At 38.3% G+C, this 27,661-nt stretch overlaps 1 protein-coding gene and 1 pseudogene across 1 annotated transcript; one reads left to right on the forward strand and one right to left on the reverse strand.

The window, feature by feature from the left end:
• Nucleotides 1–766: 766 nt before the first annotated feature.
• Nucleotides 767–11,205, reverse strand: LOC118800424 (predicted GPI-anchored protein 58). The gene is made up of 4 exons (XM_036560631.1): nucleotides 10,910–11,205; nucleotides 3,279–4,253; nucleotides 1,095–1,178; nucleotides 767–902 (listed from the first exon to the last, which is right to left on the reverse strand). Exons 1-4 carry the CDS (start codon nucleotides 10,998–11,000, stop codon nucleotides 886–888), a joined length of 1,167 nt encoding a protein of 388 aa, XP_036416524.1. The 5' UTR covers nucleotides 11,001–11,205; the 3' UTR covers nucleotides 767–885.
• Nucleotides 11,206–12,433: 1,228 nt separating this feature from the next.
• On the forward strand, nucleotides 12,434–17,278 carry LOC118800450 (annotated as a pseudogene).
• Nucleotides 17,279–27,661: the final 10,383 nt, after the last annotated feature.

Consider the following 27,661-nt stretch of genomic DNA (forward strand, 5'->3'; position numbering starts at 1 on the left):
TTCATCCATGTGTAATAAACCTTGTCCTTCAAGGAATATTGTGCTATACTGACAGATTCAACCAAATTCTTTCAAGCAGCTCAATCCTTTCATAATTTTTAAATGCTTTTTGGTCTTCCATTTGCACAAATGCATTGATGCCCCAAGAGAAAGGAGATGAGACCTGCTTGTTCAGACTCACAGGCAATGAAAACAAAAGAGTAAAGGAAAAACCAGACGGGCAAGAAATAATAGCTAGATAATCACATTTACACCATACTATCCCATTCAGCAAGGCTTTTTTTTGGTTACAGCACATTTCTCATTCACAGTTATTAATCTTTTTGGCATGCGTTATAAGAAGTGTTGCTTTATGTCACTTTTGCTCACATTACACTCTGAAGAAATACTCTGTCAGTTTGATGAGACTGAGACAGGAGAATGTGCTGCTGTACAGAGGGTGTCTTGCATTCTGCCACAGATGTGTCCTAATTATTTCAACATTGTGGCTACGTTTAGCCTCCACTGTACTGCTGGTCCAGGAGACTGGCTTTTCTATCAACAAAACATAAAACTAAAAGGAAACGTTTTTGTGTGCATAATCCACCACCCCTCCAATCTCACAGTAATAAAGGCACCATGGTTTGAAAGCTAACTATTTCCGCACTACTATCCAAAGTGTTGATACATGGTAATACGTGAGTGTGTGTGTGCATATATATATATATATATATATATATATATATATATATATATATATATATATATATATATGTGTGTGTGTGTGTGTGTGTGTGTGTGTGTGTGTGTGTGTGTGTCTGTGTGTTGATCACAATTTGTGAGCTCTATGGAATGTTCCATTCTGCCAGTCTTTGCCTCTCAGCAGAGTCAAAGGTGTGTGTTCCCTCATTCCTCAGTGGCAGCTAAAATACACACAACAGAAGAGCACATGGGTGGGTCAGGGTTCATACATCCAACACTGTAGCACAGTGATTTGGTGACAGTTTTTAGCTTTTCTCTTAAATAAAGGTTAAAAACTAGGTAAAGTGAGACGTTATTGAGTTTGAGAGCTTAGTGTGAGATGTCGGCCACATTGTTATGTTTTGCATTTTTACCAGCCAAGTCAGCTTCAGTCAGAGTCACTGCTAGTTTGGCCTCAACAGTCTCAGCCTGCGAGACTGCACCCTCCCCCACACCACCTACAAAACATGCATGCACACACACACACACACACACACACACAGGAAATCAGTGCATACCAAACACATGTCCTTTGAGGGGGAGGAGGGGCTGTAAACAGACAGTAGTCAGAAAAGCTTCAGTAACATTAACAATGCCCAAATACTCCTCAGACTCTGAGCATTATGAGAGTAGGACCTATATGTGAGAAAAAAGAGACTAGTGTGTGTGTGTGTGTGTGTGTGTGTGTGTGTGTGTGTGTGTGTGTGTGAGAGAGAGAGAGAGAGAGAGAGAGAGAGAGAGAGAGAGAGAGAGAGAGAGAGAGATAGGGAGAATGAAAAGGGGCCGTAATCTAAAAGTACAGTGTGTTCTCTGTGCCTGAGAGCATAACAACATAACAGATGCAGAGCAACTCCACAGCATTACTCCTTTAACATTAGAGCTGTTAGCAGTGCTGTGTAAAAGTCACCCTTTAGTTTATTCAATTTCCACTCGAAATGGCCATCAAGTGCAAGTAATTTGTTTTTCAGTGTCATAAAAATAGGGCATGTATATATATATATATATATATATATATACACACACACATACACAAATCTATCATTATTTAATTTCATACCTTACTTTTGTGCAACATACTGCCATTTTAACTGTTCCATTTATCCAATATAAAAATCAACAAGTTGCAGCTATGTCCGCCCAGCAAAACTGTCAACATAGATAAACTTAAAATTTTTGTCTTTGAGAGATAGGAAAAAAACAAGCTCCGCTCTCACTTCAGATCATAAAACATCCATAGGTGTTTTTGTCCATCCTTCCACTCTGAGCAGCCCACTCAGCGCTATGGGACTGAAAGGCTGTGTAAATATTAAATATAGAAAATGTTTCTATTGTTTTAAGCTATTGAGGTTTCTGTGAATTTTCTATCATTTATATGTTCCTGCTTTTTTCCCTGACACCGAAAAAGAAAATAAACTTGCACTTAATGGCTGTTTTGACTAGAAATCAACTGAATGAAAGGGTGGTCTCTGACTGCTGTGATGTCTCATTTCCAAGAATAATATAGCACTTAATAATAAATTATTAGTAAATTATTAGGAAATTGAGTCATACTTGTAGTGTACAAGCATTGGCCTGATGACTTCACACTAAAAACTGCCTAATAATAAAATATTGCGGTATAATATAATAATGTTTGAACTGTGGCTCTGTCAGTCAGAAAGCTGGCATTTACACTGCCCCCCCCCCAACACACACACACAAAGTTAATATAAGCAGAGGCAATGGAATGAAAGAATGTGATGGTCCATGATGTGTGAAAGTCTGTGTGGATGTATGTAAGCAGCTGTTGTACGCAAGAATTCTTAAAGAGAATGACACTCTGGGTGGCAGCATGCAGTACTATGGCTTCTTGTCCTCTCTACTACATTACAAAGAATGTTCAGCATTAAAACAATATCCACTGTGTTCACGAACAGGGCTGCATGTCGATATATGTACAGTTCCTCCTGAAAAAGAAAAGGAATTAAGCCTGCATTACATGTTACTATATGGTACACCATGTCTAACCCCCAGGTGCCAAAGCCTGCTCAAGGAGATCTACTTTCATACAGAGCACATATATCATCATTTTTTCCCCCTGAGATGATCTTTATTGTGAAAGCATACAAATACCAGCTTCATTCCACTATGCACAGGCACAGCCCAATCCCAATCCAGAGCAGCATAGGAGATCAGTGTGGTCCATGATGTGGTGGTGTATTTAACGAATATCTACCTCTTACTTAACAGAGATATCCACACATCAGGGAATTCAGCGTTTTGAGAATACAGAAGGTTGAGAACCAGTTTTTTTACAATTATTTTGTTTGCCAGCAAGCGTTGTCTTAGAGGGCCATATCACTGCAGAATGTAATACCTACGCTGCTCTAAGTCATGAAGGGGTTTATACTAAAAAAATCAATGCAAACAATATGAAATATACAATAAAGAAAAAGTGACAGAATCAGGGTTCTCAAGGGCAGGTGAGATTGCAGATTTTTGTTCCAACAAAGCAGAAGCACACTGAATTCCACATGTTTAATCAATTTTAAACAAATTTAATGAATAACCCATCTTACCCTCAGGGGCCTCTGGGGCCTGCATGGTAGGCTGGACAGGGGTGTTTGCATCTGCACTTGTTGCTGCAAGGGCTGCACTCTCTTGTGCTGCCTGCAGAACTACTGCTGCTGCTGCTGCAGCTGCCGCTGCCTCCACGTGAATTGGCTCTGGACCACCGGGCGACTGAAGTGCTGCTGCTGCAGGCTCCTCTACTGCAGTGGGATCTGCTTCTGCTGCTACAGGGTTTTCTTGTGGGGTGGGCTCAGGGGCTGGAGTTGATTGAACCAAGAGAGGTTCTGCAGCTGGGGCAGCTTCTGCAGCAGGTGTGGGTTCCGGAGCTGCAGTTGGTTCTACAACTGATGTAGGTTCTGGAACTGAGGTGGCTTCTGCAACTGGTGCTGGCTCTGTAGCTGTGGCAAGTTCTGCATCTGGTGTGGGTTCTGAAGCTGGTTCAGGCTCAGGAGCTGGAGAGGGTTCTACAGCAGGAGCGGGAACAATGGTAGGTTCTGCAGTCATTTCTTCTGGAGCGTGTGCGGCCTCTGGCACCTGTGCAGCTTCTGAAACTTCAGAAGCTGTTTCTACTGGAGCTGCAGAAACCACTGGCTCCTCAGCAGGCGGTGACTCTACTAGGGAACGAGAATCTGTGTCAACATTTTCTGCAGGACTTGTCTCTTCCACAGCAGCACTGGTCACAGTGGCTTCCTGTGCCATAACCATCTCTGCAGGACTGCTCTTGTTTTGTAGGACTGGAGGCTCGGTGGGAGCTGGTGGCTTCTCTAGTGCAGTACTCTCTGGACCCTCGGTAGTCTGGATCAGGTCACTCTCAATTGTCGGTTCTGGCACCAGTTCCACATTCTGCAGAGCATCACAAATAGCAGGAGCCTCTCTGCCCCCCAGCCCAGGGCTCAGTTCTTCTGGCATGGCACTCTGGACTGGTAGCTGCATCTGGTCTGATATTGTTTCGGCATCCTCTGCCACAATACTGTTACTGGCAACTAGAAACACACCAACACACAAGATGAAACAAGAAGTGTGCTGCTTTGTCGGGACAAGATTTTAAATATCATTCAGATCATGCTGGCAAATGCAGCTATCGTTTAAAAAAACATTTTTTAAAAGTCTACTAAATCATTATAATTATATGATCATACACTGTTAGATACAAATAACAAATAAAGACAAATATTTATTTATGGGTCACTTGGTGATTTAAATTTAGCAGCCATGAGCTAAATGGAGATTTGTTTGATCATTCAGGCTACAAAGAATCCTGGAGACCAGTAACCATAGAGAAGCAGTACACTAAGAAGTCTAAAAGGAAAGGGTTTACCAAGTTGATAAAGAATGCTGTTCATGGAAACCTAACCCAACGTGGACACAGCTGTAAAAAACTGTTTAAATTAACATTCTGAATCAGATATGAAAGTTGAGAACTCTTTCTCCTGTAGTGGGGTCTTTTCTAGGAGCAAATTTTAGTGATTTTAACATAAATTCTGGTGCACTTCTGGTGGTGAGACTAAAAACAGGTATTTCTAATATATAAAAGGTATGTCTATGGAACTATTATTTAATTAATTGAGTTCAACAACTATATAAATATGAGTCATGTCCAAATGTAGTACTTTTTTCTAATACATAGGTATTATTTGTTAAAAATCTGTTTACTATACCTATGTACCCACTTCAGTGGGTAACTTGTTCATCTGTGAAGGCACCATTAAAGCTGAAAGATCTATACATATTTTGGAGTGACATACTCTGACTTCTAGATAATGTCTACACATTCTGCAAGTGTTACAGCAACATGGTTCAGAAAGTGGAGTGCTAGAATGGCCTGCCTAAAATATAACCCTGTCTCCCATTGATAATTAATTAATAATTGGTATGGTGCAATATAAAGCACAAAATGACAAAGAATATGACCCCATACTAAATTGTTTGTTTCCACAAACATATATTAGGTATTATTAAAAGAAAAGGTAAACATATTAATAATCATGCTTCTGCCCCAAATTTTTGGGAATGTGCTGCAAGCATAAAATATGGAATGACTGTTTATATTTACAAAAAAATAAAAAACAAAACAAAAAAGGAGTTCATATGGTAAAACAACTAATATGTTTTCAATTGGATACATTTCAAGCAGAATTTACCGATCACTGCTTTCTGATTTTATTAGTTTTTATTAATCAACTTCTTTGAAATTGACATTTGTATGATGCTATCTAAAATAAATGTTGAACCATGAAAGGAAATGAGGGTGGTTGGTAAGTGAAGGAAAATAGCTTGCAACTACAGGAGCTTGAACACTGATCAGCAAACAAACCGAAAAAAAAAAAACCTGTGCTTTTGGCATCGTGCACTCACTGAAAATATTAAAACGGATGTTTCACAAATAGATATGATCGGATCCCAATACATATAATTATTTAAAGTTTGGTAAAAGAATTAAAATATACAAAGAATCAATGCATACTGAAATGTCAAAACTTCACTAGTACAAGTTGTCAACTTGAGGAGTTTAAAAGGCCAATTTGAGAGATGTGCATAATTACCCTGTGATTTTGCAGTGTTCATTCATTATTGTGTTTTCATTAGTCATTTCTTAATCTTCATAACATCCATCTTCATAACTCATTCATTTTGTTGTGTTATTGTTTTGCTATGCAGGGTCAGCCAGAGGAGGATGGGATCCCTTTTTGAGTCTTGATTTCTCTCAAAGTTTTTTTTCTTAATTCTATTAGTTTTTTCTTCCCATATGGAAAAAAATGTATTCCAAATGTATTTATCAAATATATTTTTGCAATGTATGAAAAGGCCAAAACATGTATTTGTTAAACATTTTTTAAAATGGATTTATTTGTATTTGTTGTCACAGATATATATATATATATATATATATATATATATATATATATATATATATATATATATATACACACACACACACACAGATTACAGATATAACTAAATGGTACTGACTTGTGTTCTGCACTGTACTTGGCATTAACCATATGCAGTTAGACAGCACTCACATAAAATGTATTTCAAATAAACAAGATATCAAATCATAACTGCATATTCACAGTGTATCAATACCTACAACACTTGATTTTGCCATGTTAAAGGTTCATTTGCTAATATTTAAAATTAAGACGCTGCAATACAAATTTATTTCAAAAGGGATTCTAAACAGTAGAGTACACTTTTTAATGTATTTAATAAATTTATTTACATACATTATTTTTTCTTTTTATTTTTGTGTAATATTTCCCTGTACATTTTAAAATAAATGTATTTAAAAATATATTTGGTTACTATGGCAATATATTCTGAAATACATTTTAGTGTTTGGAATGTATTTCGGCATGGACTGCGATGTATTTGAAATGCATTTCAAGCCTATAAAAATATATGTTCATGTATTTTTTTATATGGACATTGTTGCACTTGGCTTGCTCACTTGGGGCTTGGACTAAGATTTCTAAAAAGCTGCTTTCTGACAGCAGCTCTTGTAAAAAGCACTGTACAAATACCTTTGAATCGAATAAATTATTAAACTCTAGTGACATGGATCAGCATTGAAATATTTCCCTATGACAGACAGAGCAATGAATAGTACTTTTCTCTCTAGAATGTTGCTCAACTGACCAAGTAATTACCCATACATCTGATTAAAAAAAATAATGAACAAAGCTTTGTAAAAAGGCAGATCTCCAGAAGGAGGGTTGGTGACGCGCTAGAAAAAAGACACAGTAAAAATAACTATACACCAATAAGACAATAAATCATGGCTTAGAGTGTCAGACAAAAATCATTTGTTCACATAAAGACCTTCTCCACTGTGTGAGATATTTTGGCTTTTGGAAGGTAAATATGCCAAGTCTGGGTATTCTGATTGTCATCCGTGCCTCACACACAATAAAGCTGATATTAAAGGCTGCTGTTGATGTCCTCTTCTGAAGTTGATTCTGGGTTTAGCCTGAAGCTCCCGCTTCCTGCTGTTGCTGGAGAAAGGATTCTACAGCCTGCGAGCAACCACTGGAATGGAATGTGATGACATAGCACAAAATATGAAAATAGGATGAAAGAAGAAAAACATTCTCTGATCTTTAGGTTTCATTCACTCTATCATGTCTACAAGATGAAAACATATCCACTTGCAGGTATCATCTTACAGGAAACCTGCTGTGATATCAGAGTTTCAGGTTCGACAGAAGAAATCAAAAGCTCAGATGCAAATATGTCCATCTTCAAAGTACACTACAATACATATTCAATAAAATCCTGAAATTATTAAGAACAGTAAAATTACTGATGATAAATGGCTTTCATAGAGCCAAGTAAAAAAATTTAAAGTGAAGTAAATAATGTGGAATTACTGTATGTGTGTTGTGCTAATACAAGTTAAGCATGCATACGGGATCAGGGAAATAAACAAATACACCAAGCTTTTGCCTTTGGTGCAAGTCTGAGGCTCTTCCTGTAGTGCAATATCCTTGGATAGACCTGCAATTTCCTGCTGGTGTAAAGTGGTGCAGGCAGATGCTTGGCAACAAGAGCCAAGATGAAGGCTTGCCAAAGATGACAGACTCTCCCGTCAAAACAGTCTGCAGACAAGCAGAAGGAAGAGGGGCACTATAGAGCCGCTACAGACAATATGTCACCTTTTTTCCATGTCACAACATTGACTGCCCTCATGACTTAAGCACATCTGAAGTGTGGCGGCCGACAATGTTCCGAACTGTTCTGTTCTGTCTGATACACACTGGTACTTTGCATCACAACACTCCAACACTGTCCCTATTCTTTCACTATAGACAGAAATACTGACCTCCACTCATCATCTCTCTACTGACACATGCACTGCACAAGGCACTATACAGCACAAATTATTTTAAAACAGAAGTCTTTAGTGTAAATTATGTTTTTAGAAGATCCCTCTTTAGGTTTTCTGCAATGTAGAGCAGTGCCACACGGGTATTCCATCTTGTTCTAAAAGTCTTCATATTGTCACATGCTGAACAAAAGGTTATGATATAATGAAAGTCTCTAAGGTTTCCTGCTCCACTCTTGTGTCTCTACTGTGTCAGACTTCACCGGCTCCACTACGCTTATTTGTGGTTTGGTTAACATATATAGTAACCAATTCAAACAGCACATGTTAATTATTAGAATGTGGAGGTCATGACAGTAGGTTTAGGGAGCAAGCATAACTGTATTAAATGATGGTGGATTATAGACCATATTCATTGATTCCACTTTAGTACTGGAGTAAGTGTATTTTGGTTGTAATCTGACCAAAATCTTACTCAATAATTCAGAAATAATTTGTATATAAATATAAAGTGGATGAGGGCTGAGAGAAATTTGGCTACGAAATAGGTAAATTAGAATATGAAGTTCAGAAGAAGACAGTATTGTGTAGTTTACTACATAGTGACATCTCACTTAACTTTTTAAATTGCCATACTGTGGCAACAACATTTGGTGAAGATCCTTTTGCAGCCAAATGATTTTTATGTATAAATTAAAAGTGTATTTCAAATAATAGAATGGAATATACAGATTACACTTGTAATGTTTCATTTTTGATCCACAGAGTAATTTTAATTTAGCTATATTATGCAACTGATTAACTAAGGAAGGACTATATGATATGCCTAATACAAAAAATAAATATCAAAAATGAAAAAGACACACAAATAATGTCATATGTTATTAGTTAGATTTGTCCTAAATGTATATCTGAGGCAAATCTCAGGCAAATCTGTGCTGCACAGGCAAAGTAGCACAGAAAAATGGAAAAAGAATCAAATGGCACAACAAAAAGAATACAGAGACTATCCACAGCAGCATGTTTTGTAAGTTGCCACTGGAATTACTGAGAACAAATAAAAAGAAACACAGAAGTGTGAAGGCTATGTTTAGTTGGTGGCTTTATTTCAAATGGGTATGAGTCACAAACCAGAAACTTTACGATAAAATTTAATATGGTGTAGTGTTTTAAAACATCAGGTTCAGGCTACCCTCATATGGGCTTAAGTCTGGTCTGCATAGATGTTGGATTTAGGAACAGATTCGTGTTTCCCCAGTGAACTTAGCCACTCAGTACTCTTAAAAACCTTAAGCACTTACCAGCTTGCATCTACAGCTCCAGAGAACACTTTTAATTGGTATAGAAGCTTTCTGTTAAGTGGAGGTTCTGTAAACTTTAAAAAAGTTACAGAAAACAGAAAATCTTACAAAAATCTTTTTTTTTAAAGAATCATCCAATAAATCGTTTTTTTTGGAGGGGGTCTTAATTAAGAGTAGTAATATGGAGCTTTTCTCACCTTTTTCTGCAGTAACAGTCTTGTGGGAAGGCTTTACATTACATGTTAGAATGTTGCTGTCAGGATTTGATTGCATTTAGGCACATAAGAATTAGTGAGGTCAGGTACTGATGTTGGATGATTAAATCTGGATAACAAACTATAGCTGAACCAAAAGTTGTTCAGTGCCCAATGCTGGGGAGCTAGGGGAATGCTCCTGGTTTTATCCTTAACCTTATGGATGCAGTGATGCACAGCTGATGTGAAGACAAACAAGACTGGTTAGACGAGAACAGAAAGATCCCTGCCTGGGGCGGTCACTTAACTATACTGATCCAGTGAACTGCAGTGTAGAGCTCTGAGCGGCAGACAGGAGAATGTAACAAAATTACTCCTCAATCAGAATGCTTGTACGCCCCTACTTAGCTCATTTTCTATCTTTGGAAACACGTATGCTCCACTATACCACTCTCATGTATTCCTTCAGAGAGGACTTGACATGCAGGGACAATAAGGCATTAGTTGACAATTCTCTACTTGATTTTGTCAATCATCAGGTTATAAAGTGACCTGTTCAGGAAACAAAAAACAAACAAACAAACAAACAAACAAAAAAAACTCTCCAGGTTATTCTGCACATTTCTAACAGTAAGTTTTCACGTAAGCTTTCCAATGTCATTGGAGAGGTGTATGTAAGCTGCAATATTCAAATTTTAAACACGTCATATTTAGTGTACACTAATGCATTTAATATACATTGCAGGCAACGCTGTACCACAATATATACCACTACAATCACAATATAATATTTGGTCTATATCAGTAAGCCCTATGCAACCAGTGTGAATTATCTTTTCTTACGCTTCGTGTAAAGATCTTTTACTTGAATAAAAAGCAGCAACCAACAGACAAAACTATTATGATTTAAAAATTCTTCAAATGATCTGAAACCTCTGTCTCCTTAGTTTTGGACATTTTATACTCCAAATTAGGCCTACTATTTCTTAAGGTCATGTACTTTTTATATGGAAACAGCCTTTTTTTGTGCACAAAAATTATAAAACACTTCAGGTATTTATATTTTAAAAGAAATATCCAAAGCTTATTTAGATTTCAGGAGATTTACTGTTTGTAAAGCTTAATTTTGAGTTGTACTTTAAAAGGTATTAATGTAGCCTATTTAATGTATTCATTCAAAATGTGTTTGAAGTCATATTTATTTGTTTGCTCGTTTATGGTCAAGCCGACACAAAAAACATACAAAGCTCAACAAAAAAATCAGCTCAACGCTAGTCACTTCATCTGATTTTAAAACTAGGACGTGAAAAAGTACTTACCAAAACCCGTGTCTCCGTTGGTTTCTTCGGGTTTAGTGCCTGGTCTGTTTTCCTGAGCCACAGTCTGAGTGCTAGACGACGAACAGCCCATCTTTTCACCAAAGTTGGAACTACTGCAGGTCCAACTTTAAAACACAAAAACTCACTATTTACAATTTCGGAAACGCTCTCTTCTCGGTGTCTAGCAGACAGTGAGCCGCATTATCTTTCTTCGCCTGTCTGTCCTAGCATGACCAGCCCTGCTTTCACACTAGACCAGCACGGTCTGTGTACCAGTACCTTAGGCACAGCACAGAGTGAGAAAGCAAGCGCCGAATATTCAGTGATGGTTTGGTTGGAATGAGACGTGAAAAAATGTTGAGAGCATGCGTAGTCAACTTCGCCTTGTGGTTCTATTGGCAACAGTGTGTCAGTATGTTAAGCTGACTAAAAAAACAATTATTTGATTTGTGCATTTTCTTAATGTATTTATTAATCTTTATAGCCATTGTCATTAATTATTATTATTTTAATTGTTTTAAGTATGCATTCTTTTCTTACATATTATTTATTTTATTATTAAATATTACAATTCCCTTAAGATTCTCAAAACGAAACATATAAAGCATTTCAATCAATACATTAATTAAATAATTAAAATAAAACAAAATTCCAGCATGACAATGTAAATGGCAGGGTCCTTCAGGCCTGAACTAGATTGTGAGTGGGTACTGCAGCAGATTCCACAGATGATCTCATCTATACACTCAAAATACATGTAAGATGTAAGTTTTTTTTTTCCTGGAGTGCAAATAGTATAATTACAGTGAGGTCAAGACAATGCATGAACATAAAACATTATATCAGTTTAAACAGAAAAGAAAAAAGAAAGGAGCCAAGGGATTGCCCTGCTGAAAAAGGACCACTGGTTTCCACTAGTTTCCTTACCTTTAGATTCCATTAGGAAACCATCAGATGCATTTAGAATCAGTCATTGGTCACCTGTTAAACCATTAGAAGCATTTACTTTGTGATATGAACCCATTAAAAACCCAAAATGCATGTAATGAGTAACGTATACTGAATATGGCTCCCTGCACCCTATGTCGTGCACTACGTAGGTCATGAAATAGCCAATGCGTGTAAAAGCTAATGCATTTTTGTCAGATACTTAGCCATTTTTTTTATTCAGCAAAAGCTTCATGACTCCCTGGCTAAGACATAATGCGCTATTTCGGTAAAGAAACCATAGTTTAATCAGCTAGTGCACTACTAGGGAGTGAGTAAGTAGGGAGCGATTTGAGATTCACCCCCAGTCATATTTGGAACTCCCTGGCTGCATCCAAAACCGCATACTACCATGCTAAATAGTAGGCTACACCACCAATACAAGTCTATTCATTTCTGTAATACGTGCAGTAGAGTAGTTGCCTGTGTGTTTTTGGACGCAGCTCCAGATAATTGGTAGTGAGCCCTCTAGTTTCCTTCTGGGTTACGTTCAACTTCCGATTTATGCTCTCGCGAGACTGAAACGAGAGGAGAAAAGTAACGAATCCACTCTCCCTTCGACTGCTCCGACTGGAGGTCAAGCAGGTGGGACAGCGTAAACGGGAGCCAGCAAGCCAGGATTAATAACGTATAAATAATTGCTTGCCTATTGAACGCATTTAAACAAGTGTCTTCTGTTTGTAGGCGAAACGAAACGCTTTTTGCTGCAAAATGGTCGCAGCAAAGAAAATGGTAAGCACGTTTTACTTACTAAGCTAGGCTAACTGAAGTATGTCTGTAACACGACACATGGGGTGCTGGGGAACACTTAATTGTCGTTATTTGATATGACGTTAAAGAGTAAGTAAGTAAGTAAGTAAAGTTTATTTATGTAGCGCTTTTTACAACAGGTGTTGTCACAAAGCAGCTTTACAAGGAAATGAGCATTACAAAAAGAAATCCGGGTCCGAGCCCCCATGAGCAAGCCAGTGGCGACAGTGGCAAGGAAAAACTCCCTAAGATAAACAGGAAGAAACCTTGAGAGGAACCAGGACTCAGAAGGGGAACCCATCCTCCTCTGGTCGACACCGGATAGTAAACATTGTTAGTACAAAGTATTATAGTACAAAAACAGGGTAAAGGTGAAGGAAACAATTAATTAATTTGAATAGTTTAGTTCATGCTGCAGCAGCATCAGTGGGGTCAGGTTGTGGGGGTGAGGTTTGCACGGTGAGCAGTGGCACCCGATCAAGGCAGCAGAGGCAGCAGCATCAGCATCAGGATGGGCAGCTGTTCAACTCGGCAAAGGAAAGAGAGGAAAAACACACAGTCAGTTCTACAATGGGTGATTGATTAATTTGAATTAGTTTGAATGATTGATTGGTTCAAGTGAATAATTTTGAATAGTTCATGCAGCAACAGCAGTAGTATCAGTGGGGTCAGGTTGTGAGGGTGAGGTTTGCACGGCGTTGTACAGCAGGAGGCTCAATGTTGGTAAGCCGGTCCAGAGGGCTGGCGAGCAGTGGCACCCGATCGAGGCAGAAAAGGCAGCAGCATCAGAACGCACAGGATGGGCAGCTGTTCAACTCGGCGAAGAAAAGAAAGGAAAACACACAGAGAGGAAAACACAGAGAGTCAGTTCTGTAATGGGTGACCGATCACAAATTACAGTGTTAGCAGAGACTCTGGCAGGTATAGAACTAACAGGGAAAACTAATTACCAAAGGCTTGACTATACAAGTAAGTTTTTAGCTTAGACTACTGAGGCTGTGTCTGAGTCCCGAACATTAACAGGAAGACTATTCCAAAGCTGGGGGGCTTTGTATGAGAAAGCTCTCCCCCCTGACGTAACTTTATTAATTCTGGGTACTAATAGTAAGCCAGCACCTTGGGATCTAAGTAAGCCGGATGGTTCATAGTGAGAGAGAAGTTCACTCAGGTACAGCGGGGCGAGTCTGTTTAGTGCTTTATAAGTCAGCAAGAGAATTTTATAATCAATCCAAAATTTTACTGGCAACCAGTGTAAGGCTGATAAAACTGGGCAGATATGGTCGAACTTTCTGGCTCTTGTAAGGACTCTACATTGGTTGTTAATTTGGTCTTTTATGTTAACAGTATATTGTTTTAGATTTTTTTTTACCTTGAATGCGCTCACAGCCAATGATTTCGTATATGGCCTGTGCATTGATCTTATTATGCACTGCAAAGAGGCTCAGGCCCCTCCCTTGCCACAACGATTCGACACATTCTGTTGTCATCAGAATAGTTGTAAGGCTTGACTAACGTAATATAGCTTAATAATGAATTGCTTTATTTTTCAGAAAAAGTCACTGAAATCTGTTAATTCTGGACTGATGAAAAGTGGAATATGCGTGCTGGTGTACAGGCAGACGCTGAAGATGATGCGACAGGACATGGCTTACTCATCATCCTTGCTAGCTACTGCCTTGCGCTCAGGTACTTGGGTCCCTGCGTCTTCACACCCATCTGCCAGTGATGCGGAATGATTGGCATGGGCAACTTGGTAGAACTTTGAAGTGAAGGACAAGTATGTACACAAGGACACTGGAGCTCTGCACTAGAAATGTATTTGAATGTTTTCAGTGGTTGTTGATGTTTAGGGATAACACACACTGTTTTTCTCTTAGGAAGTCTGAAACCTTGTATTATGCCATAGATTATGTATGGCATTACGCTGGCTAAGATGAGCGTGCACTACACCAGGAATAATATTGAGTTGGGCACAGCCTGCTGGAAGTACTTCAGAGTTTGCACCCTGGTCATCATTGATCCTGGTGAGTCTGACACACAAATTGTATATGTGGTGCATTTGCACTGTGTCCAGTATAATGCTTTCTTAATCCAGGCACTTTCCAGGGCGAATCATTCTCACCTGTTGGACCTGTGTGTGGTCTTAGCAGGGCTGGTCATTCGCCAGACTAATGTACTAGCAAAGAGACTTTGGAGATAAGGCTTCTGCGCCTCCTCTGTACTCTACCTGCACCGCTAGTCACACTATCTCAGCACTGAGCGAATTATCGGCCCAGGATGTTTGTTTGTTTGTATTTATTTATTTATTTAGAAAAAAAAAGATAATTTCACTAAGCTTGTTCTTTCTTGCCTCTCTGCAGGCTTGCAGTTCTGGCAAAGAGTTTGATGTTGAAATTTTATTCAGTTTTATTAACAGGTCTAAATATGATTTTACCCCTCTAGGTGATTCTGATATCAGGGTATATCCCACAGCCGGGAGAAAAGTAGAGTATTCAGGTGGGGCCCATCACAACGCATACATTCGTGCACTCTAATGCCACAAGGCATGTGCTCAGACACTTGTGATGCTCTCATGCATGGCATATCCTCCTTAGCAGGTGAAAGGGCAGATCTGTTTGCCTTTTGTTGTTTGTGGAATAAGATTAAGTCTCTGTCACCTTCGAGAAATTAAGCCACTGAGAGCTAGAGAATTTCCAGACTTTTTATGGGTTGCACTAGTATGTTTAATTATTGCCAAGAATGACAAAATATTTAGAGAATTGCCTCATGCTGTATGTGTTCATGCTATATGTTAACTGCATGTCTCAAAATGCAACATAAATAAAAAATTCCATAGAAAATAAACATGTGTAATTGGTGTCTTGTGGTGCCAAGGCATTTCATGAATTAAAATTACTAAGTGGTGTCATTAATGTTTTGGCTGTTAATCAACATTTTACAGAATTTGGCTAGAGTTTGTTAGTATGTGGCTAGATGCCTTCTAAAACCAGCACCTTTTTTAAGGTATCTTTTCCCACACCTGACAACCATTAAAAGGCATTACTAGAATCCACACTATTTTAATGCTTTATTTATTTCTTATTATATGAAATAGCTTATGATACAGTGAACCACTCTTCACCCAGGCAACTCATGATTTGAAAAAGACAGCTTCACTTGCTTCTTTGTTGATTCTCTAGTACTTCGATCCTTTTTGCCACAGCTTCTAGTGTTCTTTGGTTAAGGATACTGTGTTAGGCAGGAGTAAGTAAAGACAAGTAAATATTAGTAGGGAAAATAATATTAATTCTCCAATACATTACTAACAAACAAAGTTATGTGTTTGTGTGGGGGTGTCTATAGAAATTTACAGCTTAAATCTGTAAGCATTTAAACTAACAGCATGTGTTGTTTTGGCTCTGAATGAGGAATTGCTGTGAGAATAAGATGGAATTAAAAGACATTTGGCACATTTCAATATACTCTTAAATAAAATGGTTTAGTATTTAGAGACAGTTTTCTTAGCAGAGATTTAAGCCTAAGGAAATTCAGGAAACTCTTTTTCATTTTGAATTATCCTTAATCTGGGTCTGGGAAACTGGCCTTTAATATTTGGGCACTTTGGTAATTGATCAGTTCCTAAAATCTGTAAAGTGTAGGACACTTTGGTACCTTCACATGGCTTGAACTGGCTCTTTAGTTTCTCAGCAGTCTGCTCCATATGGCTATAGTCCGGGGGCCTGGTACAAGTGTTTCTCTTCTGGCTGTGAGGCCATTATTCTCAGTTCTTCCTCCAGAGCCTTCCCCACACCGACAGCATAGATGCTGATACCTACAGACACACACAGTAGGTGAAAACTTGTGTGATTTAGTAAATACAGTACATAACATATTGTATAACATGGAACTGCTAAACTCACAATACCTCTACTATTGAGTTGGGTGGGGAAATATGCACAGTATAAAAAATTTTGTTTGAACAATGTACAGCTGAATTACATTTAATTAATAGTAATGTATTTCATAAATGTCAAAAGTGAATACATCTGGAAAGTAAAAGACTTGAATACCAAATGTACCACAATGTAATACACCACAACAGAATACAAACCCAAATACAAAAAAGGTAGGAGTGTATGTAAAATCCTGATGAAAATAGAAAACAGCAGTTAGTAAATTCTGTTTGACCTGTATTAAACTGAAAACAGTACAAAAACACAATGTTTTACCTTATGTATTAATGCTCTTTCCAATGTTAATTCATGCAACACTTTCCAGAAAAAGCTGAGCCAGGAGCATGTTTACCACCTTTCCATTTAACAACATTTAATAACTGTTTGAAGACTGACGACATCAATGGATCCAGTTTCGAAAGCAGACTTTTCCCCATTACACAAGCCTTCAGCTGCGCAACCATATGGGGCCTTTGTCGTCATATGTTGCGCTTCATAATGTGCCACACGGTTTTAGTGGGTGACAGGCTTGGACTGCAGTCAGGCCAGTCGAGCACCCGCACTCACTGATTATGCAGCCATGGGATTGTAACACATGCCAAATGTGGCTTGTTGTCATGTTAAAATAGGGCAGACTAGGAATATGTTCCTAGTCTTAAATTGCCCCATTCCAACCTTTTTTTGCAACAAGTTGCAAGCATCAGTTTCAGAAAAGTGTATATTTACAAACAACAACTTAGTTGATAAGGTAAAATTAGTATTTTGATTAGTATAAAATGTTTTTGTCTTTGTACTGTAATTTAAATAACAAAAAAAATGTAATACTGGTGGATTTACAAATCACTGCTTTCTGTTTTTTTATTAACATTTCACATACTGTGCCAAAAGCATTTTAGAACGATGTTTGCAGATAGTAAATATAATCATAATCAGTTAAATGATATGGTAAAATCAACTTTAAGTAGAAGCCAAAGAAATTAATTATTAATTAATTAATAGAGTACCAGCTGATTTGGCTATGGAGGCCCATTTGGATACATTATCCTGTGATTGTCCGTCTGTGAGGAGGATAGCAACACAGGAGACACCTGCCCGGCTCTGGCTGAAGCTGTGCTGGAGGGCAGTGCCGGTCCTGGAGCCCCAGCCCATGTAGCGGACAGCTGCTATGGCTCTCTCCACTTCCCTCAGAGTGCGGTACTGACCAATAGTGAATTCACTTTGCACAGAGGTGGAGAATTGCAGGAGACCCACTCGTGCACTGCTCGGCAGTGCCCCTGCCAGGCCAGTCATAAACTGCTTCACCACCTGAAAGTTCTCCATTCCCACGCTCTTAGATCCATCAATTACAAACATCAGATCCACAGCCCCAACTCTACATTCAGGCTCTGGCAAGGCAGAGAGGAGGATGAAAAGTAACAGGGCTCTGTTACTTTTCAACCTAGCAGTTAACACAAGTCTGAAATTAAGCGTGACTGAATTTTGCTGTATCGTGCCATGTTATTATGACTACAAATACAACTATAAATTAACTCCATGCATGTTTTAAGCATTTTAAAATCTAGATATATTCCACTAAAGTGACTGTAAAGTAATTTGGTATTTTAGTACTCTTTACAACCCAGAAAACCAAAGAGAAATAACAGTAAACAAATTGATTTATAGTATATGCAGATGTGCACAGTGCAAAAAGTAGGACACTACAGAAACCATTCTGTACTTTTGCAGCTTTTGCCATCCTCAGCAAATGCATAGCCATCAAAACACACGCATACATAAGAGCCAGGCTCACTAAAACACTGATGATCACAGCCATGGTTCACTATCTGACATACATCCACACCTGAAAGATTAACACAGAAAATACACATCTTTATGTAGGGAATAGCTGAGTGTTTCAGAGATGGCTCAAGTCTCAAGTGTCAGTATAAATAATGCACAGTGTTACTGTATTACTGACTTAATATGCAGTACTCTGCAGAAGTCCTAGGCCATCTGAGAAAAAGATATGTAAAGATATTTATCTGGAAAGTGAGCATTTGTTTGTCAAAAAACCATTAATATTGGAATAAATACAAAGAAACAATTCATTGTGATTTTATGTCTGTCAGTATGTTTGCTTGACCATTTCCAGTATTTGTAAGCCCAGTATTTGTATTATCATTGCTAGTTTAGCTAAAGCCTTCATTAAACAAGATCAGATGTGGTGCTGATGGAATTTAACAAAGCCATGCAATGACTGGCATGCACCAAGAAGTAAAGAACCAAGCACATGTTCTTCTAGCTGTACTCTTTAAGCAGGATATTGACAATGTTATTAAAAATATGAAATTCTTGTTACATTTTTACTGTATTCTTGTTTACTCATGGCTGTATACTACAGCACACTAAATTTAATATGAAGCAATAACTGTAAAGTGCAGACTGTCAGCTTGAAAATAAGGGTCTAAATGTCATCCATGATTATGTAATATAATGAGACATAAATCTGAAAAATATGCCATAAAATAAAGTTCCTTATCTCTGTTTTGTATTTTGTAGCCATGAAATACAAACATGTGTTTGTTACAAAAAACACACTAATATTAGAATAAAAACAAATGAACAATACATTATAATTTGAATACTAATCTCATTGTCATTTCTTGTGTGCTAGAGTACAGAGTTTAAATAACAACAAATAAGTGTCACTGTCCAAATACTTGTGAACTGCACTGTAAAACAAACAACAATAATTAACAAAGAGTAAGAAGCCCAAACAGTTTTGTCCTTAATCCCTCTCACAAACATACACACCCACACAGAGATTTATCTTCCTCTCTGAACAGAGATAAACAGCCTCTGGATTAGTGATGACATCACAGCTCATCACAGAATTATGTAACAAAATGAACCAAACAGTGCAGACTACGGGTTTCAGACTCTGTGATATTTAGAAAACAACCCAACAGTACTTGGACCAAATCTCTCTGTGCCACATATGTAATTTGAACCAGCAGCTCTGTGGCTACCTTAGTGAGACTTTTAATCAATGGACCTCTGCTGGTATTGAAATGAGCAGAGCAACTTGCTCCTATGTTGAACAGTTAAGCTATGATGAGGCTTCAATGTCTAAATGTAGAGCAAGAGAGTAAGAGAATCTAAATATGCTGCTCTATAAATGCCAGAGTTGGTGTGCAAAAGCAGTAGTAAATGTGCAAGGTTTACAGCCGAACATGGTTGTGGTCTGTTGTTTGGAGAGATGCAGTGTCTCATTTCATATCTGAGAAATGAAATCTTCTGATGTTTTCTCTGTTCTCATTGTAAGTTAACACCAACGTTTGCTATGCAAGAACTATGCGAAGCACAATTGTACTCTTGCATGACTGTTCAGTTTGTGAAACTTTTCTACAGCGACACGTGAACGAGTCTTCATTGTTCACACACTGGTGTTCACAGCCATGGTCTCCCGCTGCACAAGGGTCCTTTTCTGTACACAGAGTCATTATCTGTTATTAGCCTTTGGATTTTTGACCTTCAAAGATTCAAATACTTAACTAGTTTAGATAGCTATCTATTGAGTGATTAAAAGATTACTTATCGTTCAGTGAAAAATCTAATTTACACCAATTTTCTTTTTATGTAGACAATCAGCAGACATGTTTGATGTCCAAATATTACTTCCTTAGTTCTGCATTGGGCTACAATGTAATGAAATGCAATTGCAATGGAAGCTTTAGTTGTACCTGAAAACATCATGTCAACTGTATTGGTGTCACTGTTGGGTTGAGAATGTTCCACCATCCAAATAATATCTGCTCCCTCAGTAGTCTCTTGTTGAAGGTGTAGATCATGGTAGCAAATGAGCTACAGTCTGTAATATACTCTCAAAGTACACCTATTTGGTAAACACACCTCATGGGGTAGTCCACATGATATGCAGTTATATAAAATATATCCATACACTCACACACGCTGACACATATTTCTGGCCATTACTGCCATTGTATGTAAAACTTCTGAAAGAAAAGAATTGAATTAACACTGAAACCCAGATCTGAATAATCATTTAAATTAAACTCTCCTTCACTCCTTGTCAAGCTGACTGACAAACTTAAAACAAACTGCAGCAACATTGTACATGGCTACTAAGTAGAATGCCACTTAGGGTCCCCAAATGCTCAGAAAGTGCCCTAGCAAGACAGCATAGCTAGGTACATTCATTGTATTTTACAATACCTAGTGTGGAATACCTAGTAAATGTTATCCTTAAAATGCATATAATGATATAGTTACTTAGCCTGCACCTATCTTTATCATTTTAGGCTATAGTTCCCAGACTGGTGGTTTGGGGCAGAAAAGGTCAACAGCCCTTAAGAATCTTGATACAGCTCTGCAGAAAAATGCTTTCTCTGCCACTCTACTGCAGCAGTGTAAAATAATTGTTTGTATGCTCTCATTATCACTCAGAGTTTATAATGGGTACCTATAGCAATTTTCACCTTGTAGGTCATAAGAAATAAGGAATATTAAAAGAAAAATATCTAAAATTCTAATTGAAATACTTTCAGAATTAAATGTAAAGTGAAATTACTCCATGAATATAACTTTAATTGATAATAGTTATTTATTTAGCTATTTATGTAGATGCATGTGTCTAGTTAGTCATGAGAGGCTAAAATGACTACAAATCCCCAATTTAACCAGTAGTCATCAAACAGCAGGGCTTCCCTAAAGCTTTATACGACAAGTTTCCTTTTGCTGTAAAAACAGTTGCTCTAGGAGAAAAAACGTACTTCATTCTGGCCATTTTTTCCACAACAGAGTTTAAACAACTAATGCATTGATCCAAAGGCTGCATGTCACATGCTCAAAAGACATCCCATTTAGGCCACAAACTTTGCCACAGTTAAATCTGCTCATTTGCTGAATTTGAGTTCATATGTTTGTGTTCTGTGTGTGTGAGGTATACTGCTGAGATATGCTCCAGCTCCTCCCGCGACCCAGAAAGATAAGCGGCTTAGAAAATGTGTGTGTGTGTGTGTGAGGTATTAGCTATTATTAGTAGCAGTAAAAGATTCTTAACTCACTGCTGCAGCTCTTGCCATCCATGTTAAGGATAAATCCTTTCTTACACCTGCAGATGTAAGAATCTGGTGTGTTCATACAGTTGTGCTCACATCCATGGTCCCCCAGATCACAGAAATCTATCCCTGGTAGCAATGCACAAAGAACACGCACAGTCAAAGCTGATGGAGAAATAACTGGGCAGAAAGAACTGATTAAATGACATTCAGTTGTCTTCATAATGATTAGATCATAACTGGCATAACTACCGGCAATGCAGGAAAGAACTGATTAAATGACATTCAGTTGTCTTCATAATGATTAGATCACAACTGGCATAACTACTGGCAATGCAGGAAAGTCATTTGCACTGGGGCCTGTAGCATGGGAGGCCCCCCCTAACATCTCTACCCCTTACTGCACCATTTTTATTGCTATGAATGCAATTTTACATCCAAGACTCATGGGTAACTTCTAGTATAAATAATAATATAATTAATCTATTAGCCTACAGTTGAAAGCAATAACGAGTAAACAAGCAAATGACATTGTCTGTCTTTTTTATTATTGAATGTAATTTTTGCATGAGAGGGCCAATAATTGTTTTGCACTTATTCTAGTTGGGCCACCATGATTAGATTAAGGTAGAAAGCAAAAGGAAGCAAGAGAGAGAGAAATGGGTGGCACACTGTGACGTTTTTCCGTCCTGGTCCAGCTCAAAGCCTGGTCTGCAGCGGCACTCATAGGACTCTCTGACATTAACACACATGTGATGGCAGCCATGATCCACCGTGGCACACACATCTAGGGCTGCAAACAGATTCAGAGTTACATACTCATATGTTTATCTATTTACTTTTGTTCTGCAAAACAACAGCTTAGTGCAAAATATTCCTACTTTATTCATGGGACTCTTCATCTTAAAGTACAATATATGGCCAAAAGTATGTAGACACCTCTCCTAAAATTGCATTCAGCGGTTTCAGCCACACTCATAGCTAACAGGTCTATAAAATCAAGTACATAACAAACATTGGCAGAAGAATGGGTCATACTAAAGGGCTCAGTGACTTCCAAGCAAACAACATTCCATTGTGAAAATGTTGTGACAATGTTGTGACAACCTATTGTTTTGTGCCCAAAACGTTGTGACAATGTTGAAATATTATGAGAATGTTATCTGACAATATTCTAGGAAACTGTAATAACACAGGGGCAACGTTGTCAGTACATTGTCACATCCTCCTAGAATCCTTTATAAGTTCCATTATGTCGTGCATAATGTAAACAACATCACCTTTTGGCAAAGCTATGTTGTGACAATGTTGTGTGTTTGCTGTGTTTAAATGTGGCTCTGTCATAGGACGCCTCCTTTACCACAAGTCAGTTTGTGACATTTCTGCCTTTTCTTCTCTTATATAGTGTATATATCAGTGTGCTCTGATGAATTTAGGAGAGAGGAGGCTTCCAGAGCGAGGATACACTAGTGATTTTTCAAACTTTTCTGTGTACATAAAAGTTATGAACGAAGTCAGAGTGGTTTAATGTGAAATCTCTGTTCTACAGAAACTTACTAAGCCAAAATTGCTCACAGAGGTGGTGATAGAAACCACACATCCAAAGAATTTGTCTGTTAAAGCTGTAGCACAGAAAGTTATTATATAAGATGGTTACTGATCCCAGGGACATTGTTTTTTTTTTGTTTGTTTGTTTTATGGTAGTTCTGAGATATTGGTATAGTATGAAATATTTTTTAAAAAATCCATACATGGTGGAGAGGTACATGCAGAGTGTTGTTAGCCAAAATAGTCCCCAAAGAAGGGACTCTTCCCAGGGTCATGGTTAATCATTGGATCATTAAAGATCATACAGGGAACAAGAAAAGTGTATTTTTCAATAGGAACGCCCTTGCCTAGCCTAGAGTTTATTAGCTAAGGAAACTTTGTGATTCAAACAATTCAGAGTGTGAAACACATAAGCTTTTTGAATAGCTTTGTCTGGTTTAAGCATACACATTGTCCTTCTTTTTTGTTGTTCTTAGCTCTGTAGTAATTCAGCTTATTAACTAGAAAGTTAGCAGAATAATTGAACAAACTTGAGATGGTATCAGAGACTCATCCCCAAAGAGGAAATGTTGAGGGATAGTTGACATGAGCATTATTGAAAAGTAAGATAGATATTATCATTGAGGATGTGTTCAAAGATGCCATTGTTAGGATGAATACCAAATTTGGTAATGTTTTATACTTAATATTGTGAATATTGTGAAGTTCAAGTAAGAAAAGAACATTTAAATGCTGCCTGTTACTGTATAGATTCTCGTTCTTGTTCACTGAAATCTGAGTCTGTTTGAATGTGTTTTAATAAGAGAAGCTAATATAAAGCATCATGTACATAAACACAATTTCAGATTTTATTTTTTAACATCTAACTTCAGAATATGTACATTTGTAAATATACCAGGGGTATGGATGTTACTCCTATTTTCATGTTGTGGAAATATGATCGAGGCATCATGGGAGTAATTTCCCATAAAAAAAATTAGGAGACATAGGACCCTGGGAATACAGGACCCTTGAAACATATAACCCTTGAAATATAGGGCTGTTTCCAGAATTACAAAAAGAGAGGATATGTCTTTGGTATCACAAGGCCCTGGAAACATAGGGATGTTTCGAGAAGTTTCACAGAAAAATAAAGGGCCCAGTGAACATGAGAATGACCCTAAGCAAGGCTGTAGGGTGTCTCATTTCTAGCTGGTCAAAAATCACATAACATCCAGACCCCCGACTACGCTCGACCCACTCCAGTTTGCATACTGCCCTAACCGCTCCACTGATGATGCCATATCAGCAGCACTTCACCTGAGTCTGGCCCATCTGGAGAATAAGAACAGCCATGTGTGGATGCTCCTCATTGACTTCAGCTCTGCCTTCAATACATCAATACGTCATCCCCATGCACTTGGTAAGGAAACTCAGCCCATTAGTCATCGACACCCTGTGCAACTGGTTACTGGACTTTCTCACAGACAGACCCCAGGCAGTACAAGTACATTAACATGAACACTGGAGTTCCCCAGGGCTGTGTGCTGAGCCCTCTGTTGTTCACCCTGATGACTCATGACTGTTGTGCCAAGTACAACTTGAACCACATTATTATGTTGCAGACGACACAATGGTGGTGGGCCTCATCAGCAACGATGATGACTACAGAGAGGAAGTGAACCAACTCGTCATCTGGTGTGACAATTACAACTTGTCACTAAATGTCAACAAGACAATAGAAATTATTGTCAACTTCAGGAGGAAGCACATGGTACATACTCCACTTACAATCCATGGTAACGCTGTGGTGAGAAGGTTTTGGGAGTGCACATCACAAACGACCTGACATGGACTACACACACCACCTCCCTTGTCAAGAGGGCACGCCTTCACTTCCTACGATGGATAAGAAGAGCAAACCTCCCCCCTTCTATCCTTGCAACTTTCTACAGAGGCGCTACAGAGAACATCCTGACCAGCAGCCAGAATGTGGTATGGCAGCTGCACCGCTGCAGACCAGAAGTCCCTCCAGAGAGTGGTGAGGATGGCAAAAAGAAACATTAGAACCCCACTTCTGTCCATACAAGATCTCTACCTGTCACGCTGCCTCAGCAGAGCCACCAAAATAGTCAGAGACCCCCACCCACCCTGCCCATGGACTGTTCAGCCTTCCGCCCTCTGGCAAACGCTACTGCAGCAAGCAGTGCAAGACTGCCAGACTCAGCAGGAGCTTCTTCCCACAGGCCATCAGACTACTCAACTCCAGACAGTACACAAAATGCTGGCCTAAAATTTTTATTATAATATATTAGACATTTTTTTTTTAAATTGGAGAAACGCAATCTTGTTGTATAGTCTGAATGACAATAACATTTATTTTGACTTTGACTTTGACTTATATTGGCAGTCTCTTTTCCAAAATTCCTACCAATACAGGCTAGGACCAATCACAGCACATGGGATTGTTTATATTTCTCTGACCAACATGGTACAGAAGAAAATATTAAGATGTGAGTTAAATTGTGTTTCTCTATTCATATGCCTTGTCATTGTGCTTCATTTTGTTTTATGAAGATAAGAAAATTAGCTAATTCATAATTATGAGTAAACACATACAATACATATACATACAGTGCCCTTCCTCCTAGCTTACACACCTCAGTTCTGAGATTCACATCCCACCTCTGATCAACACATGCTGCCTTTGCATCACTGCATAAATAAAAAAAAAATGCATGTATTTGAGGGAAATAAAAAGTCAGCAGTAAATCTAAATGATTTAAATGATTTAAAACGTGTGCTAGAGTTTTCTGGAAGCTGAGACCTAGAACAAAAAACTAGACAAACTAAACAGCTTCACAAATCAAATCAAATCAAATCAGATTTATTGTCACATCACAAGAGTACAGGGACACAGGTGAGTGAAAAACTTGAGTGCGAGTTCCACAAATTATGCAGAGAACAGTATTTACACATAGATAAACAAAACTATAGATAGGATAGAAGAATAGATAAAACCAATTTAACTAAAATATATACATATAATCTTAAAAATAATACACAATAACTTAAAAATAATAATATTATTCACTCGTCATCCCCATTCTTAAAAGATGCCTTTTCAGTTGGAAACATCTTTCTGACTGGAGATGAGGACACATGACATTGCTGCCGGACATACAATGGAGAGTGTAATTTTGTTATTATTTAATGAAAAGTTGTGCAACCTTCTAGCACATTGTTACTAGTGTGTGTGAGTGTCTTTGGATTGGAGGGGCGGAGAGGAGTGGACTCACCATGGCAGAACTTCCCATCAGGCTGCAAAATGAAGTCTTTCCAGCAACGGCACATATAGGACACACGAGTGCTAACACACATGTGCTCACACTGATGATCCACCACCAAACACGGGTCTACATCTATACAATACACACATTATCATTTACATTTCATCAAATACCAGATCAAATAAAATCAAATAAAAGATCAGCCCATTAAAAAGACTTTAAAGGAATGCACAGCGTTTTTCAGTCTAATCTCTATCTGCTGCATCTGTAGCATTTGACCAATTACCATGGACAATCATTTTGATGTGTTGGCCTGTGCTTAGTAAAAGAATAGAAAATATGTTGATTCCGATCACCTAATACAAACCAGTGGGTAGGTAATGAAACACCCTCTCATTGGGTTGTAAGTGCGTTTAGAATTTAGGTTTTGTTAGGATTTGGTAAGTAATTTTCTTCCTGTTCTTTGTATAATAAAATGTATAATTTATTTAGAACATAATTTCCACAATTAGGTTCTCATAGTCATCAGGCCAGATACTGCAGGAACTGTCGCTCACAAAGATGAAATTCAGCACCTTCCCTTTACAGAGGCTGTCTGAAAAGCAGACCTGGCACTAAGTAAGACATCAATATAGCACTCAAAAGAAAATTTTAGTGCAAAGACCTACTCCACTCCAAACAACGTAAGACAGAACAGAAAGGAAGGGATACAAAATTTGGGCCATAGCATATAATATAATATAGAAATAATATAAAAAATTATGATAAGGCAAATGTAGTGTAGTGCTGTGACACTATGTGTACACAAGTGCTCACAATAGTTCTTAGGTTCAGTACATTGCTCTTACTGACCTGCACACAATGTTGAGTTAAACACAGAGATAAGTGTGTTAATCTGACTGAAATTGGCCACCAGGAACGCATGCTTCGAATGTGGTTCGCTCCAACTGCTCTCATGTCCGTGTCAACTCGGCCCACCCCCACAGCAAAGATCTCTATCCCGGCCTGCCGGGCAAGCTCCGCCTCCTCTTCCACCTGGTCCTGGGGCCGTCAGTCCGTCACCACCATGGCCACATGTGGTACTCCAAGCTCCACTAAGCGTGCTCCATGAGCCACAGAGAAAGCTTCCTCACATAGAAACTGTAGAGCCAATCCTGTCATGGTACCAGAGGCCAGATGCTCCATCTGACTGACCGCTTCCTGCTT

This window comes from Colossoma macropomum, unplaced genomic scaffold (assembly GCF_904425465.1).
Source record: "Colossoma macropomum unplaced genomic scaffold, Colossoma_macropomum, whole genome shotgun sequence".
NCBI lineage: Eukaryota > Metazoa > Chordata > Actinopteri > Characiformes > Serrasalmidae > Colossoma > Colossoma macropomum.